The sequence below is a fragment of the Rhipicephalus sanguineus genome, chromosome 6 (genome assembly GCF_013339695.2).
Source record: "Rhipicephalus sanguineus isolate Rsan-2018 chromosome 6, BIME_Rsan_1.4, whole genome shotgun sequence".
Lineage (NCBI taxonomy): Eukaryota > Metazoa > Arthropoda > Arachnida > Ixodida > Ixodidae > Rhipicephalus > Rhipicephalus sanguineus.
Genome location: NC_051181.1, coordinates 159,672,196 through 159,692,780, shown reverse-complemented (window position 1 = coordinate 159,692,780; position 20,585 = coordinate 159,672,196). Strand labels below are relative to the sequence as shown.

Sequence of the window (20,585 nt, the reverse complement as noted above, 5' to 3'; positions counted from 1 at the left end):
TGCAGATTTCCCCTGGAGAGGTGTATTCACGGTATAGCACCCCTTCGCTGCAGTGAAACCACTCTTACAAGGGGTTACATATGATTTATATATCTCTATTCATTCTTTTCAAATACTTCAAAAGTTAGAATAATTTGAATTTCTTTTGAAGCGAATTCAAATCCTGTAATATTTTTTTGAATATTCGAACTGCTCAAATATTCGTACAAGCCTATGCGTTACGTTTAAAATTTTCTATAGTTAACATATATAAGCCCGCATAACACACTTTCAAATGTAAAAAGAATTAATCGAAGTGCAGGTAAAATGTGCATTTAAACTTGAAATGTGGCTTCGCGGCGATATGCATTTTTTCTGTATAGACGTTTTCACGGCTTCGCAGCCCCACGCTGCAGTAAAGCCACCTATTCAGGGGGTTACAGTGGTAAAATGTGCTTCTATTAATTCGTTTCAAATACTTCTAAATTTGGAATGCATGGTGAACATGGGAATGCCTTGTGGCTGTGATGTGCGCCCGAAAGAGGTGTAGTGCCCTGGTGTGATGGGTGTGCTAGAAGACGACGACGAAAAGGCTGGGGCGCGTGCAAAGATTTGCGAACGTGACGAGATTCGGAGTCGCATGCTGGCGAAGAAGAAAAAGAGGAGAGCAGACGGTGTTGGGCGTTCGACGCAGTCGCGTGACCGGGCCCGAGTGTCGATGCTCTGGGACGCGGTCCACGAGTTGAAGCTACGGGCTTCACGTGGCCGCTGACGTCCTCCGCCTCTCCCTTCGGCAAGACGCTACGTTCCTCGTCAGCCTTCGCAAGCCATTGCTGACCCAGCGGCTGACCTCTTCAAGGATTACCGCAATGCTCGTCTTCTCGCATCGCCCTACGCGTTCGACTCTCCGATGGGTGAGCCCATGTCAGCACAGATTGACTTTCTTAAGGACGCTCGCTTCTTAGAAACTGTCGTTAGTTAATTCTTTCTTTGTTTGCTGTGTTTGCTTTTGTGTGTGTGCCTTTCTTCCATGTTTTTATAAAGTGTTGTTCAAGACCTGCAAGCAGCCTCGTCGATTGGTGGGAACCACCCCGCGTTCCTAACCTAAATATTCGAAGAAACGAACCGTTTCTCATCACAGTGGCACTCCCATATTAAGTGGACAAGTTAGACACAAGATCATTACAAAATTCTGTGCCCAGCAAATGAATTCAGTTTTGCTGCCAGAGCTTACCTGTTCCCAGGCCATCAAGAAAAGTCATCACAGCTCCATGAACATAGGCCGCTGCAGGGCTTAGGCAGCCCATTGTGCGCTTGACGAGTTCTGTCCAAGCCAATATGTCACGGGCTGTGGCTACACAACGTCGCCCCAAGTCGTCAGAGCGTAGCCAGTCCAAAAATTCTGCTATAGCGGTCCCCAGAGTCAGGGCACCAAGGTACATTGTGGGGCTCAGGTTGTGGTCTGCAATGGCAGCTAAGTCGGCTGATGATGCCACACCAGGACACCAGATTTCTGTGAAGCGGTTTCGCAATGCTGGCGACAGCTGCAGGCAATGGTACAACACCATTAGCTGTGACATGATTACTCATTAAGCAATTATGCTGAGCATGTCTACTACTGTTCTATGCAAGATGTGCCGAAAATGCTGCACCTACAGATGTATCAAAAGATGAGATATATGCTCGAGCATTGTTATAAAGAGACAAGATATAATGAAATAACATATATACAAGTAAACAAAATCCCCATTGAAAACCCCACAGAGATACATGCACTTGAAACCTTGTTTCAACAAAGTAAGTTGCCCTGTCAGTGGTTATGACGAACTAAAATGGTCTCCAAAGCCCAAAAATCATCGTGCATTTACGCTAGCTTTATGTGGCTTTACATGATGCTTGGTGCAGTGGTTCAAAACTCCTGCATCCCTACTTATCGACATGTGTTGTCGCATGCAGCCGTGTGCAAACAGTTGCAAACACTCTTTGCTCACACTACAGTCAACTGCCGATTTTTCGGACGCCCGATATTCCGGACATGCTCGAAAATTCAGACGCTTTCGCGGCACCGTTGCCAGCCCCACAGACGTATATGTATAAGAACGTCCGAAATTTCGGATGCTGAAACCATTCGGCGTCCGATTTTTCGGACTTTCTGCCCAAATTGCAGGTCTGAAAGGCATTAATTGAAGCCCCCACCTCTGCTGCGTCTATCATCTCGCAGGTTCGAACCAACTCTTTCGCGAGTCGATCCATTTGCGAAAGTAGCAGAGTCCGAAAGTCAGCTTTGCCGCAATACCGAAGTGTTATGGGGTGAAGTAGACCGAAAATTCAAAGGGGCCGCTATCACGGCACCATGCAGCAATGTCTTTATGGATAAGCAGCGGGAACGGAGGCGTGATGGCGGCAGGTGGCAAACGCACCAGTGTGGCGTAATCGCTGACGACCCTTACAATAAGCATCTTCAGTTAACTACTTGGTAATGCATGTGGCCTGGCGTAGTTGCATGCGTACTGCACGCATTTAATTGGCGAGAACCCAAACGCGCTGCTCCGCCATTCATGCTGCCTCTTTGTGCGAGACCGCTAAGTGCGCCGCACAGTCGGGTTGCCTCTGCAAACGAAACCAGCTCGCCATTGCCGCGCCCATGTGCGGTCAGGAATGGATCCAGTGGGCATCACGAACCCTTTCATGACAAATGCGTGCGTACGGTACAGCAACAGTACAATGACGGCGTCAGCTTAGTTGGCGATGTGCTGTACACATCGCCAACTAAGCTCCACATGGCAGCAAATGCTGCGTATTGGCAGAGATTCGGCGATGTGTGTAGGCATCGTTTACGTGCGCACACGCATCGGGGAAAGTCGGACGAGTCGTCCGCTCTTACGCCACAGTGTCTGTTTTTGCGTCGTTTCCAAACGTTCCATGCGAGAGAGCCGTAATCTATTCCGCGCTTTGCTAGTACCAGCGGTGCTCATCATGAGACGCAAATTTGCAAGTGGTGGTTGGCACATAGTTAAGCGGGGTTCGCGGCAGGTACCAAATGTATTTGCGAGAGCCTGGGCGTGCACCAAAATGCCTGGTAAGTGTACTGGGAGGCATTAAAGCTATTTCGGACGTGGCTGTGGCGATTTGACCGCTTGAGCGGAATAAAAAAGCATGAATTCGTTTTTTCAGATTGCCCGATTTTTCGGACAATTTTGCGGTCCCTAGGGAGTCTCAAAAATCGGACGTTGACTGTACTGCCTTCTTCCATACTTTGTATAAATTGAAATGTGAGCGATTCTGAAGCTACACCAGTCCATCATTTCATTTTGAGGTTAATCTTCATTCGTAACACTGGTATAATTTCGATTCTAAAACATACACTGGGGACCACTACATGCTTAGAAGAGTGAATAAACATTGCAAGCACACGCAACTATGCATGAGAGATGTTTGTTACACCTCACATTTCTATTTTTGCTGATAAAATAATTATACATCAGCTACTCTGTTTGCCAGCTATTTATGCAGGGAAATATGGGTGCAGGATTTCTGCCACTGGGCAGGAAAAAGTTGCATGCAGCACATAGGCACAAGAACACATCACCACAGAAAATTACATTATACAAATCTCATCTAGACAATACTTCCTCAATGTTATGTTCATTGTAGCTGATAGCCCAAAAAGCTGGGTCAAAGTCGCATTTGTTGCACTAATAACATAAGCAGACCAAATGAATTGAATGCAATGGTCTATTATATTTAAAAGCATGTTTTAATTGGGTCCACTGGAACAAAAATGATCTGTAATTAAAATTTTTACTTAATCAATACTATTCTAGTAATAGTAACAACAAAAGATACTGAAGGCCGCTCTAGGAGATTGCTTACACTGCACGTCTTCACAGGAGAGTTGACATTTCTCTAATAATTGGTTCATGTTAGCTGATACACATTACACAGTGTTAGAACTGTTTATGTCAACAAGCAATCCACAAGAAGTCTTCCATATTTGGCCATAGAGGGATCTCACCTCACGTTTGCCAAAGTCACCTCCTGGGTTCATGGTTGCCAGGAGACGAAACCCTGAACTGGCCACCAACTCACGCCCACAGTCGGGTAGCAGCAGAGTGCGCTCGGGCTCCAGCAGGCTGTTCAAACGTTCCAGCACAGCATCTTCAGCAAGAGAGATCTCATCAATCAAAAAGGGCTCACCACCGAGCATTGCTTCTACCAAGGGGCCATCCACCCACTGGAAAAGGGGACCCTCAGGGTCCCTCCCTGGACGCAAGCTTCCCAGCAGGTCGCCTGCCTCTGAGTGTAGGTGACAGCTTACAGTACGAAGCTTCTGGCCTCCCAGCAAGGCAAGCAGCTGACAGATTGTCGTTTTTCCGCACCTATCAACAAAAAGCAAGTGAGGTGAAGGCCCAAAAGAATTAATAAGATACACAATCACGCATGTGCATGTGCACAGCACTGCCGTTTTCGAGGCTCTATGACTTTGTGTGCCTTCACTTTTAGATTCGAATACCAATTTGGCTTACTAGTTTTCTATGTTTTTCAGCAATACAAATTTCAGCTGACACAAATATTTTTTGTGACCCAGCAAGATTCGTATCATCGACATACTACTGTATGAGCCAATACATGTCTCTTCCACAGCTGAATATGCTTGAGGACCAGCTGACTTAAAACAAGAAAAATCATTTTTGAATATGATGCAGCGCCACAGCCGTCATGACCATGTTCTTTTTCTCTTTCTTTTCTCAGGTGATACAAGAACATTTAATTTAAATTCACAATAAAATACAACCATCCAATATTCCCTTTATCATTTTAATAATTTCTCACCCATTTCAAATGCTTACCTTTCATTTTCATGAGAACATCAACGGGTCATTAAACATTTATTGCTGAAAACAGCAGTGACCTTCCAACACATTATACAATTTTTTTATTTTACTAGTTCTTCTAGCTTCCTCCTGCACATAAACAAAGGTGCAATACTTGCAGGAAATAGTGCAACAATTGACTTAAGCTGAGATGCCAAAGACGATGAACATCCTGCTCCTTACCCGGTGTCTCCCACCAGCAAGACAGGTTCATCGAACTGAAGTGCTCTCTGCAGCAGGTACGCCATGCGTCGAGCGTCAGCAGTCCACACAAGATGCTCAAATCCCTTAGGAGCAACTGTGCATGGCACCCCAGAGAACAGCTTTTCTGGGTCCACTTGACGCTTGAACTTCTTGCTGAGCACCTCTGCCACAAGCTGTGCCTCCTGGGGTCGGCGAACTCGTCCAGCCAACAGAGCGTATCCTAACAAAGGGCAACAACAACATTGAAATTTCACAATGAAACTCGCAAAGTGGTTTCTGCACAGTAGATTTCGCACCCAGTGAAAGAGAAGTAAAGTCGGATCAGAACAAAACTTTGTGGATACACAGAGTCATTGTGTATGATTTGTAGATTAAATTACAAAACTCTGGTTCAACAGTACCATTGTCACAACATTAGCAAAATTTTATTACAGTTGAGTCTTGTGACAACCATGTCACGTCAGACATGAAAGAAAATACCCTCCTTAATCCATTATTTGTGCATAAGCATGCATGTAGATATTGGCAAAAAAATTGCTTTCAGGTCTACGCAAAGGAAACACAGGTAGGGAGAGAGCCGCTAAAGGGACCTATGTCAGAACATTACTCTGCTGATTCGACGCACAATAATAATAAATTACATACATATCTCCCCACCGTTGTGAATGTGCAATCACGGAAAAAAACAGATGATCCATGGTAGAAATGGCCATTCACTGTCTAATGTGAGTACTTTGTCAATTGCTTACGTTGATCTGATGGATCCTTTCGAGTAAAACTTGTGAGAACAACAGCAATAGAGAGCATAAGGTCATGCAAGAGTACCTACTTTCTTTAGAGCGCAGCTATGTTTCAGTACATTAATGCTTCTTTGCACTCGTTACAGCATTGAAGTGAGAGCGTTCAAGTCTATCCAAAGTAATGACGCCATCTTGAATTTTTCAACCTGTGCTTTTAGTCTGGTACAACTTTAGGAGACAGCAGCATTTCCACTTCAAAGGCGAATGCACACAAGCCTCCACCAATGAGTGCACGCTCTACACCAACATCATAAGCCATTTGGTCGGTGACCCCGCCATCGGAGAACATCGCCGAGTACATGAGCGGGACTATGTCTTTAATAATGGAGGCAAATGGCTGCCGCACTTCAGTCATCTGGGTGGGGACTCTCGTGCTTTCTTAAGTTTTATCCGAGTACAGTTGAACAAACACTTCTTGAAGAAGAGCATCAGTTGATAAAAATTAGGGCTAGTACCTTCATTGGCTAAAAACTGGTCCCAGTCAAAGAAGCCACCTGGGTCAGGAGTCCGGCGGTAGCGTTCAGCCCAACGAAACAGGTCACGGAGAGTCATGTAACCATGGCGACCAGCAAAGACACCTGTCTCACGACGGCGCAGCTGAAGCTCTGTCATCACAGACACCATCTTGACGCTGAGTGAGCGTGGCAAAGAGCAGCGCTTCTCTAGGATTTCTTCCAGCTCCTCTGGTGGCAGCTCCTCAAAGTGCAGCTCAAGAAACCGGTTGCGAAAGGCACGTGACAGCACCTACAGAACATCACAGCCACGGAGACTTATTTATTTCAGCGTTCTGCTAGCTTTATCATGGCTGCTCATTCTAAAATAAGGAAACCTATACTATGGGTCTCCACGTCGTGAAACTGCACAATACGCTATGATAGATACTGCAGTGGATGGCTCAAGATCAATTTTGACCATTTCATGTTCTTCATTGTGAGCCCAAAACACAGCACACAAGAGTTTTGCATTGTGTCCCCCAGAGTGCAATTGAGACTGATAGTAATCAAATGAAAATCATTGTTCAATCGCAGAACACCCTTACCACTCCGCATTAAAAATGGTTTCATTAAAAATTTACCTCCAGCATCAATGCTGCTGGCAGCAGCTAGTCAAATGTCTAGAAATGAGACAATAACACGGGTATAGATGCTACACAAGTAACAATGGTAGAGCCATGTGGCGTTCACTGTTTCTATTTCGAAAGGAAAGAATAGTCAAATGGATTGTTTACTGTTGTTCTAAGACTACTAGAAACAAATTGCATTGCACTGAAGTTAGAAAAGTGCAGCATGATTTCAAGAGAAAGATTCACAGTGAAATTATTGGTGATGATAAATTCCAGGAATAAGCACGAAGTGCTTATACGTAAGAAATGTACTAAGCAGATAATGAATAATATTTTTATGCACTCACCTTTCTACCACCATAGCGACCAGGTGGATTCTGGGTTGCAAAGAGCATGAAATGTGGGTGGGCACGAATCACTTCTTGCGTTTCAGGCACAAACAACTCTCTGTTATCATCCAGCACCTGTGAACAGATAAAGGTATCGCAACACCATAAACAATGCTTCACAGCACCAATATTTTAAAGAGACACTAAAGTAGAACAATCAATCAGTTTAGACTGATAAATTATTCTTTAATGTCCTTAATTCAGTGAATATGGGTTTATTATTAAAAGAAAGAATGAAGGTCAATGTTTCATCTTTAAATTGCACACCAAAATCTCTGCACATGAATGTCAGCATTACATCACAGATTTCAAAGAATATTTTCGTATTTTAGCCACATCAGCTCAACAAAACTTTATGAAACTTGGTATGTTAAGTCTCTGGCCTGAGTGCACTTCATTCTTATGAATTAAAAACTGTGTACGCCCGAGTAGACGCCATCCAAGTCTATGACATCGCGGTGAGCTGGTGCAGGAAATTCGTGGTGGCATTGCCACCTGCATTTGCCTTCTGCGGGTTTTCTCGCTTACTAAGCATCTTCTCGTGGCAAGAGTGGTGCTTTTGGTAATGCCAATTTACTAATACAAGAAAATTCTTTTTTCTCTTTAGTGTCCCTTTAAACAAAAAGTGATTGCCTGAGAAACTAAAATCTTAAACATCGTAGTGCAAGAAGCACTAGGATTAGTATATATTAGTTTAAACATGATTATTCTTCACCTTCTTTTTGTATATCCAACTAAATTTCACAACTTCATGTGGCTTCCTAAGTTATAATGCAATTTAAGGCTGTTGAACTCTAATGCCTCTTCATACCAAGCAGCATAAAAAAAATGGCCTTTTGTAATGGACATTCAACCTTATGTAGCAAGAAATTTTTCAAAATTAACTGATACAGAAACACTATAACGCAAGCTCTGCACCATTTTACATCATTTTACAAAGCTAGTGAGGCATAAAAACAGCATTACCTTGCAAAGAAGTTTAAAGCAAGCTTTTAATTTACAAAAGCTATGAAGTAATGAAAAGCCCTTTGTAGTTGAATGCTCAAAGAACAATGCAATAACGAAACAATCCCTGACACCAAACGGTGGAACACCCTGCATGCAATGTTAGTACGTACATTTCCTTATATCAAAGAGACTCCAAGATCACAAGTGTTTGCGACAGCCTCTACTCGGCCTGCTCCATGTATGTCAGCCTTATGGATGACATCCAGAACAGTATGCTTCACTTTTTGGTGGACACCTCAACCATGCTGAGGCAACCATGTTGAGGTGTCTACTGAGAAGTGAAGCATAGCGTGATAATGAGAAGGTGATGTGAATGGAGACTTATACTGCTATTGCATTGCACTCTTAAAGGTGAAGCATAACAGCGTCTGAATGTCAGCCATTTGGTAGGTATCCATAGTTATACGGACAAGTAAGCATGCAGACACAGGACAGCACTAGTCCTGCGTCTACTTTTTCGTCTTTTATTTTGCACTGTTCTAATTACACGAAGCTTATGCATCCTCCAAGTTTCTAAGTTGTCATGGCATGGCAAAGGGTCTTTTCCCAAAGCAGTTTCAAGCACTGGCGTGGCTATGTGGTAGAATACTTGAAGACTGCCACACAAAATACCTCGGTTTGATTCCGGCCTGATTTTCATTCTTTGCATCCATCAGGATTTTTCGCTCACGGACAATGACGATTTTTGACTCAGTACCAATGCCGCCAAGACCACACTGTGTGCGATGAGCTCTTTAACACTATCGTGTTAATAGGCAGCCATCCCAGTAATAAGCAGAGTAAAAGGCAACAACATACTTCTTCTCCCTCCTATTCATTTTTCCAGACTGCTGATTCACCTACAAGCTTTTCGAAACAAGTTGCATGTACAAAAAGAAATGATGCTGCGCGACTGTAAAGCAACATTTTCCATTCTTGTTTCTTGCAAGACATGCATCGCATGACACACATCGCATGACACACACACAGCATGTCTGTAAGATTAACATTATCCTCGTAATTTTTTTTACGAGCTTAAGTTACACTGCAAGCTTTCCAGGTGGTTTAACATTAGCCTGGATACACGGCACACAATTATGTAATGTCTAAGGCCTCCGATAGATAAGGGAGAAACTTTTCCACCATGCACTAACCCGGTTCAGAGCCTCCAGAATTTCTGAGCATGCCAGGTTCAGCTCATCCAAGATGATCCAGTGACCTTGGCGCATGGCCTCCACAAGTATGCCTTCTCTGTAGGTCAGCCGGCCTGTGCCAGCTTCAGCCCCATAGCTGCCAAGATACTCCTGCATGAAAAAAAAAGACATGCACTCATGAAATTATGACACATTTTCACATGCACCATACCACATCAGATGCACCGTACCTCAAAATAGGGCAAGAATCCGTGGCCATGCAGAGAGGTGCAGGGACGAGTGCTGACACGCCGTCTGCCCTCTTCTCACCAGCACAACCTCTGCATCGCCACGCATACTGCATGACTTGACGAAACACAGCTTTGCTTTTCTGTCACAGCTTTGCTTTTCCTTGCAATTTTTGTGATCCGCATGTATGCGCCATGCTTTTCAGGAAAACGTTCATGCAATGTGAAGTGGACGTGTCTCCTTAACACAAAGGTAGGCCTTCTCCAGCCTAATATTGTTTGGTTATGGTCACGGTGGCCATGCTAAGAATTCTGACCTGCAACCCTGCAACTTGTCTGAATTCCAAAATTCTTCTCCCAAAAATTTTACCCCCACTACAATCGCACTTCTAGATCTGGGTCAATTTTGCGTTAAAAAAGTTTGATCATTATGTGAGTAAATATGGTAATAAACCACACTGAAATATTTTTCTGCAATATGCTCCCTAGATGACAGTATTTAACTTACTATGTATAGCTGAAATTTCTAATGTAGCCACAATAGATATGCCCTACAGCTCTAAGTTTATTTGGGAGCACTGACCCTGTGTTCCTATGTAGACAGTTGAGCGGCATGTCATTCAGTGCTCATCATTTGCCTCTCCACGCTACAGCACATGTACACAAGCATGAGCGTACACATTGTATGTGCCAGCTAACTTAACTGTCAACCCTACTTTGCTCCAGCTCACCTCAAGATCCGTATGCTCATGGTTGTTGACACGGACGCAGATGTGCCCTGTGCGGGCTGCAAGCCAGCGCACAAGACTGGTCTTCCCTGCAGAAGTCTCACCCTGCAGGAGCACAGGATGACGGCCACAGGCTGCTGCCCTGGCCAAGTCACGCAGGTTGTTTCGTACGGTGGATGTCAGCACATAGCCAGGGGAATCTTGAAGTTCCAGCGGACCAGTGGGCACCCAGTAGCCCTCAAGCTCCACTGCTTTTATGCCACAGGGCGCTAGAGGGGTCCGAGGCACCTTGGAGCCAAGTAGAGTCTTGCGAATCATGCGCTCCACTGCAGCATGAGAGCTGCGGTCCAGGGATGTCAGAAAGCTCAGGCAGAAGCCCTGCGGAGAAAATGAGAATGAGATCTAGCTGAATAAGAAATTTGTTTCACTATAAGGTGAAACAAGTTTCTTATATTGCAAGTGTTACATAGCTAGGTGCTCCTAGCTATGCAACACTTGCGTGTGACAAGAATTACTGAGAAGTGCAGCCGAGGCATGTTAACACATCTCCTGCAGCACAGACCTGGTAGAGTGAGTGTGGCCAACTGTTGCATGGGTCGGAGGCAGCGTGGCGCAGAGCGCGGCATAGTGTGCGAAGGCTGTAGTGGGGTCGGCTGCCCGTGCCATCGGTCAGGCCCTCCTGAGCAGCTTTCCTCAGGCTCAGGTAGAGGGACACACAAGCTCGCAGTGGTGGTGACCCACTGCCACCCAGATAGGCAGCTGCCACCAGCTCCAGATCACCCTCCTCCAGAGGCTCCTCCAGGTACACCTCCGTGAAGCTGACAAGCAAGAACACTGCCTTATCCTTTTCATTTCACTCTTTCAATTCTGCCATATTTACACATGCCACAACTGTTTAGCATCTCAATTTGTTTCTAGCCTTAGGTTTTAACACCAAGTTAGATGCACCAATTCTAAAGTCATTTTAGCAGTGATTGTCACCTCACTACCATGCGATTCTAATGTAGTGCTCTTTGCAATGCCTTGTGGGTTTGATGCTGCATTCACTAGAATTTGCAGACAGCAGTGATTTGGTTCAGCATGCATAGCATTCAGTGTAGTAGCACTCTGAAGCACCTGAGGCAGCAAGCGGCAATGGCACAATAGATACAAAAGCTACACTTTATGCCTATCTGTGATGAGATTCTCGAGAATGAACAAGAGACTAGAGTACGTTGCGTCGAAGACAGTAACGTTCTCCGGAAAAAGGCGAGGCTGTTTTCCGTTTTTTTTTCCTTTATGGAGAAACTCACGAACATAACACACACAACATCGAACACTAATAGTAAGACGACACTTTACAACCTATGAAACCAAAGAAGACATATGAACAAGTTTAGTCCTAGCGTGATCGAAACAGTCTCACCGGTGAGTTCTATGCGCCGACGCGGGACTCGTCGACGTGGAAGATATGCCAGCGCGGGACTGCCGTTGTCGTCGGAGTTCGGTGAAGAGCAGGGCACCGCTCACGTGGATGCCTAGACGGAGATGGCGTGGAACGAAGACCGTGGACGCCCAAGTCACGCAATCTTCTACACGAACGTGTGGATAAGGGACCGCAACCAAACACTCGGGCCTACACCCGACGGTGTTATTGGTGGCGGCGGTAGCTCCCGGCTGGCTCCATGGACTCGCCGTCGAAGTTGAGGCCAAGTGAAGCAGGCCACTCCGACCCTTGAGCTCTGCCAGGCACTCGGGACTACACCCGACCGTGACGCTGACGACCAGCCTCCACGTTCCTTCCCCTCGATCGAACACTCCCGTCGCAACTCCACGCGCACGCTTCTCGCGCCCACCTTCAGCTACGTCATTCCACCCGCCAATCCTTTTCCACTCGAGGCCTCGTGGCACAATCCATCGTCATCTTCGTCTTCGCCCAAGTCTTGCCGCTGCGCTTCTTCCCGTGTCGATCTGTCCATGTCGGCACCGTCACACCACACACGGTATTCGCGCACTTCTCCCATCACACTATCACCCCAGTGCATCAAAGCCGCGTCTCTTTTCTTACGATTTGAACTGAAACGTTTTGAACTGAAATTTCTTTTTGCTGCCTTCACAATTACTTCAACCTTTTCTGTGGCCTATTGTGTGTAAAAATAGAGGTGGCCAGTGATTGCACCTTGCATAGAAAGACGACTTTTAGTGCAACAAAATTTCAGTACAACGAGGTGCTGATTTTACCAACTTCATTATACTGAGGTTTAAAATTTAATACTCGTTCTCACTATGCACATAACAATCAACTGCGTTTTCTGCACATACCTAATATAGATGCATGAGCCCCAGGTTTAAAAAATAAAATCCAGGATCTCCCACTTACCGGCTCCGAATGCCTGCAGGCAAGTCCTTTTTACCCACATCTGTGGCAGGGTTCATGCATGCAAACAGCCTAAATTCGGGGTGTCTCTTCAAAGGCTCTTGGTCCCTGTGAAGAGTACGAAAATTTTACTGTGAGCATACAACCTAACTTAATAAGCCAGTTAGGGATAACATCTATTCAGGAAGGTATGATGAGTATACCACCATGCCACCTTGCAGAGTCCGAATTTCCCTGATATGTAGAACGCCCCATGTCAGATTTACATGGTATCCTTGAGAGGGCTTTAAATCTGCTGTGACGAAATATTTTCACACAGCTTCATAGAACATGAATTTTGGTGTGCAAGTTGGTTTCACGACACTGCTTCATAGTAATGCAAGGAATGCAGCTACACACATTTCAACTGTGAAAAAGATTATCAGGGTACTGTTACCTCTGCGTAAGTAGACAGGTAACTCACAACTGCTTAATATGATGATCACAAAATGCATTAGATAAAGCTATCACAAATTTATCGCGAAAGGGTGGTAAGCTTGCACAGAAAGCAGAGAACCTCAGAAAAAGCACTCTGCGCTTGCTGTGTTGTATTATACTCCAAGTTCGTAGGATGCGACCTCGAAGGATGATGTAACAAACTCATTTCAACACAGCAGTTTCAGGTGAGGTCATTACAAATCTTTGGAAAAGGGTGCAGTCGTGATCACGGTATGCACAGTGGTACCAAATTGGCAACGTTTCATGCGTTCATCATTTTTTAGACTATTTAAGTGCGATTTTTTAGACTAAGTGACTTTTAAATCTGCAGTTTTGTCTTTCTAGACATCATGACTGCAGATGCCTAGCAGAACAGTATGAGGACGTCCTCAACTCTCGTGCATCCCCTGATGCTCGTCTTCCCAGCATGGCTCTCACATCTCCTGAGGGTCGGCTGCCCGTGTAACACACGCACAATAGCAGAAGGCAGTGAAAGCAGCTTTTAACTTCAAATGATGGAAGGGAAAGTACTGTACGCAATTCCACAAGTTTTTCTTTCTTTAGTGTTTCTGAAGGCTATAAATCGTAAGACAGAAATTGTAAAGTGAAACATCGAGTCTCCAGCATAACATGAAGATGGAATATACATAGTAGCATGTTGGTGAAAAAGGCACATACACAAAGAAAGGAAGATGTTAGGTAATGTGTGAAACGGTGCAGAGAGAGAAGAAAAAAGCTACATGCAGAACCTCCCTTGAAAGTTGACTAAGTGATGCATAAGCACAGTTCTATTTTAGGAAACTGTGCGGTTGTGGCTTTTCTAGAAAGATTGTTGTACGGCAAGGCATCTTTCGTCTTCATTCTAGCATTTGTCATTATCTGGGATGGCCTAACGGAAGGTGCATCCAGCGTTCACCAAAATTTGATATCTTGCATCAAATTTAAGCAGAGTCCGAATTTCCCTGATATGTAGAACGCCCCATGTCAGATTTACATGGTATCCTTGAGAGGGCTTTAAATCTGCTGTGACGAAATATTTTCACACAGCTTCATAGAACATGAATTTTGGTGTGCAAGTTGGTTTCACGACACTGCTTCATAGTAATGCAAGGAATGCAGCTTCCATGGTTTCTCCTTTTACATTTGTTTTGTATCGCAAGTACATCGCATTTATGTGAATTAGATATACCATAGTTTCTCACGTTTAACTCGCACAAAATACATAGAAAGTTCGGAGCTAATGTTGGGGGGGTGTAGGTTGTATGTGAATTTTGGTGTGCAAGTTGGCTTCGCAACACTGCTTCATAGTAATGCGAGGAATGCAGCTTCCCAAAAATACAACAGGATTTTTTTTTCCATGGTTTGTAGTCAGGGGTATGGGTTATATGCAGGGGCATGTTATGCGCAAGAAAATACGGTATCCACATTCTGAAAGCGTGGGTGTTTTGCCCAGTGGACAGGACACTCAGCTTCTGGATGCGGGTCCCAAGGTTCGAAACCCAGCACCGGCAAGACAATTAATCTTGTTTTACACATTTATTTCTTTACAGTGATTCGTCTTATGTAACAGCGGGACCAATGGACAGATGGACACACAGTTTTCTCATTAGGCTGGCATAGAAATGCTTATGCATTTAACAACAAGCAAGCGCAACCGGTTGGTGTGGCTACCCAGCCTTTCCGTGCGGTGTGACTACTTTCTAAGGGTGTACGTGGCTGTCTGTAAGTAGTTGATCAAGACTAATCAGGTCTTCGTGGCTTGCTGAAGTAGGTGTGAATTAATAAAGTTCATTTTCTTTCTCTCATGAGAATTTCAGGCCTATAGGGTCAGTTCCAGTATAAACTCACAATGGTATTGTACAAGCAGCTCACTATTAAAGTGTCATTAATGAAACCAATGATCGCAACAGAAAGCTTCAAACAAAAGGTAATTGCACTGTACCCTCGCTCAAATAGCACTGGTGAGCTACCATCCAAGACAGGAGCCAAGCTCTCCAGGGCTTCTCCTTCGGCCAGGTTGACTTCATCCAAGAGAACCCAAGAACCCTCCTTAAGAGCTCGTACAAGGGCACCCTGCACATAAGAAACCAAAGGACTTCCTCACAGCTCAAGTTGCACTAGCCAGATTTGTCTGGAACATCATACTCTCCGTAAGAAGTCTCACTTATTCGGGATACACAAATCATGTGGTAAACTAATAAGTAGGGGTGTGCGAATATTCGAAATTTCGAATATTTTTCTAATAGTGTTTGCCATTGATTTGATTCGCACTGGTTCGAACTATTCGAACTTCCCAAAAACAAACACAGTCAACATCCAATTGAAAGTGACCCCTTCAGATTTTCAATATGCTTCACCTCATCACACCCCGGTATTGCGGAAAACCTGCCTTTCAAGCTCCGTCACCGTCGAACTTTGCGAAGGGACAGTCGACGTCCGATTTGAAGTGGTCCCTAGATTTTCAATATGCTTTACCTCATCACACACCGGTATTGCGGCAAAGCTGCCTTTCAAGCTCTGCTACGGTCGCAAATTTATTAACTCAAGAAAACGCTGGTTCCAACATGGAGATGAAAGATGTGGCAGAGGTGGGGGCTCAATGCTGTTTTGAACCTGAAATTTGGGCAGGAAGTCCGAAAAATCGGACGCCGAAGCTTTTTAGCATCCAAAATTTCAGATGTTCTTATATATCGACGTCTACGAGGCAGATTTGGAACTCCGGACTTGAAATGAGCACACCCCTGTCCGCCCCATCAGTTGGGCCTCCACAGAAGTTGAAAGAGGAGGAGAGGATGAGGAAATGGCATCTTTGCCTATCACGTGTAAAGTGTTGTCGGCAACACTTTGGTTGAACCAAATCATGTACATAAGTACAATTTGGCCTCTACATTGCCTCATTCTTGATAAGACAACTATGAAACACCACCCAGCCAGTGCTTCATCAACCTAGTGAAAAGAAACACTGTCATGTTGCTATCTCATAAGAATATGCTTAAGAATCCTTTCTAACTTTTTTTCTGCAATTTCGCTTCGAAGTATTCGAAAAATATTTTAAAAATATTCGAGAAATATTCGAAAAATATTCGATTCGATTCACACTCACACTTCAATAATCGAATTCGCTTCGCACCCAATATTTTGCTATTCGCACAGCTCTACTAATAAGCAGTACTGGTAATACTTGAAATAAACAGTGCATAAAACGGATGGCGACGGAAAGGAGACACACAAGACAAGCGCTGTTTTTTTTTTATTCTTCTTTTAGTATGCACAACCAATTAGCCCTGTCAGCTACATTATTAAGTACTGGTAAGAAAGGAGACCTGTACAAAGGGTACACGGAGAACAGCAGTGAACTGCTCATGCTAAGTGCTTGCACACTCTAGCCCTTAAAGGGACACTAAAGGCAAATAATTTATGTCACAGTGAAAGGTCAACGTCTAAAACATCAATAGTATCCACAGCAGTGCTCCAATAATCGAGAAATTAAGGTAAATGTAGAACACAATGTGCACCACAAGTGGGATATTTTGGAAATGATCCCAGTGACGTCAAGAGTCCCGAGTACAATTAACCACTAGTAATCAAACTAGCTGTGATAAAAAAAAAGAACCTCCCGTGCATCACAAGATGTAATAAAATGCTGCTTGTTCGTTTCTGTTTGATTCATGGAGAAAAGAACCTCTTGGCATTGCCATGGGGAACGGTGCGAGGGGCTCTAAAGTTCCATTTCCGCCAAGCTGCGCGTCTCAGTGGTAGTTTTGGTATCGCGTACTGCTGCGTGTGCTTGGCTCTCGCAATTTTCGCACTGTTGATACTCTACTGCTGCTGCTGGCCAAGCTAAGCTCCGTTACAGTGAACTATACAGTTTTGCAGTGGCCCGCGGCTGCGTCTTGGCAAAGTTGATGGCCGCTTTTACGCAAGAAGCCGTAGCGTCGGCGGCCGGGCAGTAAAGGCGGGCAACGTTGGGCACGGCAACTGCTACGTCAGAAGGCCCGTTCAGGCGGGTGATTTGAAGTGCACTGACACCGTGCGGACCACTTAAACGTGATTTTCTTTCAAAATAAGCATTTCCTTGGCACGAAACAAGCATTACGAGGTTTCTGGAACGCTATTTCAACAACAAACGTCGAATTAATATTTGCCTTTAGTGTCCCTTTAAGTGCACTCACCTCAACAAAAGCAAATGTCAACTTGTTCTCGGCCTGGCGTGCTTGAGTCTCGGCTTTCCGCAACTGCTCCCCAAATGCACGCCAGCGCTCCAACTGATCCTTGTCAGAGCCCGGCTCTGCAGGTCGTGCAATGCCAAAAGTAAATCACACTTGCAGTTGCTGCAGCATCTTTTAGAATCAACGTAAAGTTAGAACTGGTTTCTTATGCAGGAACTTTAACTGCAATTACTGTAAAATGCAGAGCAAGCACCCCCCCCCACCTACGGCGAAGGATAATGCGACCAGGTTTGGGAGGGGGGCGCTTGCTCGGTCCCAGACTGAAATTCAAGCTGGCAACGAGAGAGCCGCAAAAATTTTTAAAAATGCCCATCCATGTTTCTAATGAAATGCTTTATTTATTTACTGCTTTTATTCCCCCTCGTCGCTGTCAAACTCGTCAAACGACTCCTCAGAGTCTGACGCAAAAGTTAAGTCCACACACTCAGACTGCAGAGACCTGCGGTAATACATGGCCGACACCGGAGAGCCTGGCATGCAGTGCACCATCCTCTAAATTACTTGGTGCATTAGATATGCCACACCCAGTGAATGATGACCAATATACGACCAGTCACATGACAACATAATTTCATAAACATTAGATACGCATTCAGTGTACTCATTCTTGTGGTTCTTTTTATGCAAGCAATGCTCGTATTGAAAAAAAAAGTGGCCGCAGGGAATCAGGGTGGGGGGGGGGGGGCGCTTGCTCGGTCATTGGCACTAATTTCACATCTCCCAAAAGGGGGCATTTGCTCAGGTGGGGGTGCTTGCTCGGCATTTTACGGTACACCGAATGTCAGCTGGGTACCTGACAAGCTCTATTAATTAGGGGTGTGCGAATATTCGAATTTCGAATATTTTTCGAATAGTGTTTGCTATTCGATTCGATTCGCACTGAAATTTTACTATTCGAACTTCCCAAAGACAAATGCAGTCAACGTCCGGTTGAAAGTGACCCCTTCAGATTTTCAATATGCTTCACCTCATTACACTCTCGTATTGCGGCAAAGCTGCCTTTCAAGCTCCGTTACGGTCGAACTTAGCCAAGAGACAAAGTTCGGTTGGAAGTGGTCCCTAGATTTTCAATATGCTTCACCTCATCACACCCCCGTATTGCGGCAAAGCTGCCTTTCAAGGTCCGTTACGGTCGAACTTAGCCAAGAGACAGTCAACGTCTGTTTGGAAGTGGACCCTAGATTTTCAATATGCGTCACCTCATCACACCCCCGTATTGCGGCAAAGCTGCCTTTCAAGCTCCGCTACGGTCGCAAATGTATTAACTCAAGAAAACGCTGGTTCCAATATGGAGATGAAAGATGTGGCAGAGTTGGGGGCTCAATTAATGCTGTTTTGGACCTGAAATTTGGGCAGGAAGTCCAAAAAATAGGACGCCGAAGCTTTTTAGCATCCAAAATTTCAGATGTTCTTATATATTGACGTCTACGAGGCAGATTTGGAACTCCGGACTTGAAGGGAGCACACTCTTGTCTGCCACATCAGTTGGCCTTCCACAGAAGTTGAAAGAGAAGGAGAGGCTGAGGAAATGGCATCTCTGCCTAACACGTGTAAAGTGTTGTCGGCAACACTTTGGTTGCACCAAATCATGTACATAAATACAATTCGGCCTCTACATTGCCTCATTCTTGATAAGAAAGACAACTATGAAATATGACCCCACCAGCGCTTCATCAACCTAGCGAAAAGAAACACTTTCATGTTGCTATCTCACAAGAACATACTTAGGGATTCTCTGCAACTTCTTCTGTAATTTCACTTCGAATTATTCGAAAAATGTTTCAGAAATATTCGAAAATTATTCGAAATTATTCGATTCGATTCGCACTCAATCTTTATTATTCGAATTCACTTCGCACCTAAAATTTTGCTATTCGCACAGCTCTACTATTAATACCAATTCTCTTACAAGATGAAAAGATTGAGTCCACTTATATTAAATAAGCCAGTCTTGCAGTAGATTATTTATATCTAAAAAAAATATGGCTACTTCACCTCCTAGTATAGTAGTGGAAACAGTCAAACGTAGCAAAGCAGGGAGACTTCTCGACCAAACATTTTGCAAAACAAGAAATGGCATATGGGTATGCAAACAGGTATGCACAATCGGTATGCAACTGTAAAGAGGATGAAGTTGTTTGGCTATCTATCTTATGCGTTAGTCGAAGCAGTATGTTTAATTCAATTTCATATTAATCATTTCAATTAGCAAAGGTTGTCTTAAACAGGTCATCTTTACAACACTCTCCAATTAGTACAGACATTTTATAGACATTTTTTTCCCATAAGCATTTGGATAGCTCCAAAAGCACTAAAGACCACAAATTCCAGATACAACAATGCCTAAACTAGCAGGGGCAGTTCAATGCAATTTCTATTTGAATGGAATGATCTTACTTGAAAGCCTTGACACGGCAGACTTTTGGCTGTGAGACATCAGATCAAACAAGTCACGCCATCGACGCCCAGCAAAGCAAGTCTGTCAAAAAGCAACAAAGATCTAAGTCCCCTCAATGTATAATGCTCAAATTGTAGCGCTGAAATGAATGGATAAAATAAAGCAATAAATTATCCAGAAATGCATGTACATACATATAACATACCTCATTTTCTCAAGTATAACCCACACAAGATATATAGAAAATTCAGAGCTAAAGTCGGGATAGGAGTAGCACGCAGATTTCGGCATGCAATTTGGCTTCATGACATTGCCTCAATGTAATGAAAGGAAGGCGGCTTCACGACAATATGTGTGGATTTTTAAAAATTTTTATTTTGATTCTACCGTGGTTTAACTAAATCTGTTCCATTCTCTAAGTGTACAGACAAATTTGGTAGGCCACCTTGCCACTTGTGCAGTCCTCTCAGTCTAGCCTGTGTGCATGATCTCAGGCTCAACGACTAATGAGCGGTACACATCCTGCAATAATCTGCCATGTACTGCTATGCCTATCATGTTAGGCTTGTTAAATCTAACCAGTGTTGCTTAGCTGCATGCCTGCCATCAAAGTTGTGGTGTAGTGCTGTGTAAACGCAAATATTGCCATGGTTGTACAATTTTCGAAAAATCAAGAAACTGTCTTGGAAGCAAGCAAAAGTACGGAATACAGCCTAGCTG

At 44.2% G+C, this 20,585-nt stretch overlaps 1 protein-coding gene across 1 annotated transcript in view; it reads right to left on the bottom strand.

Moving 5' to 3' along the window:
• The window catches only part of LOC119396912 (midasin), a 153,804-nt gene that overhangs the window by 114,036 nt on the left and 19,183 nt on the right, over positions 1-20,585 (bottom strand). Inside the window, exons 11-22 of the mRNA XM_037664292.2 lie at positions 19,865-19,946; positions 17,411-17,526; positions 15,181-15,311; positions 12,765-12,869; positions 10,968-11,223; positions 10,409-10,783; positions 9,451-9,600; positions 7,268-7,384; positions 6,313-6,601; positions 5,037-5,277; positions 3,995-4,358; positions 1,214-1,523 (exon numbers count right to left, since the gene is read on the bottom strand). Coding sequence (XP_037520220.1) covers positions 1,214-1,523; positions 3,995-4,358; positions 5,037-5,277; positions 6,313-6,601; positions 7,268-7,384; positions 9,451-9,600; positions 10,409-10,783; positions 10,968-11,223; positions 12,765-12,869; positions 15,181-15,311; positions 17,411-17,526; positions 19,865-19,946 — 2,536 coding nt within the window. The remainder of the gene's footprint in view (positions 1-1,213; positions 1,524-3,994; positions 4,359-5,036; positions 5,278-6,312; positions 6,602-7,267; positions 7,385-9,450; positions 9,601-10,408; positions 10,784-10,967; positions 11,224-12,764; positions 12,870-15,180; positions 15,312-17,410; positions 17,527-19,864; positions 19,947-20,585) is intronic.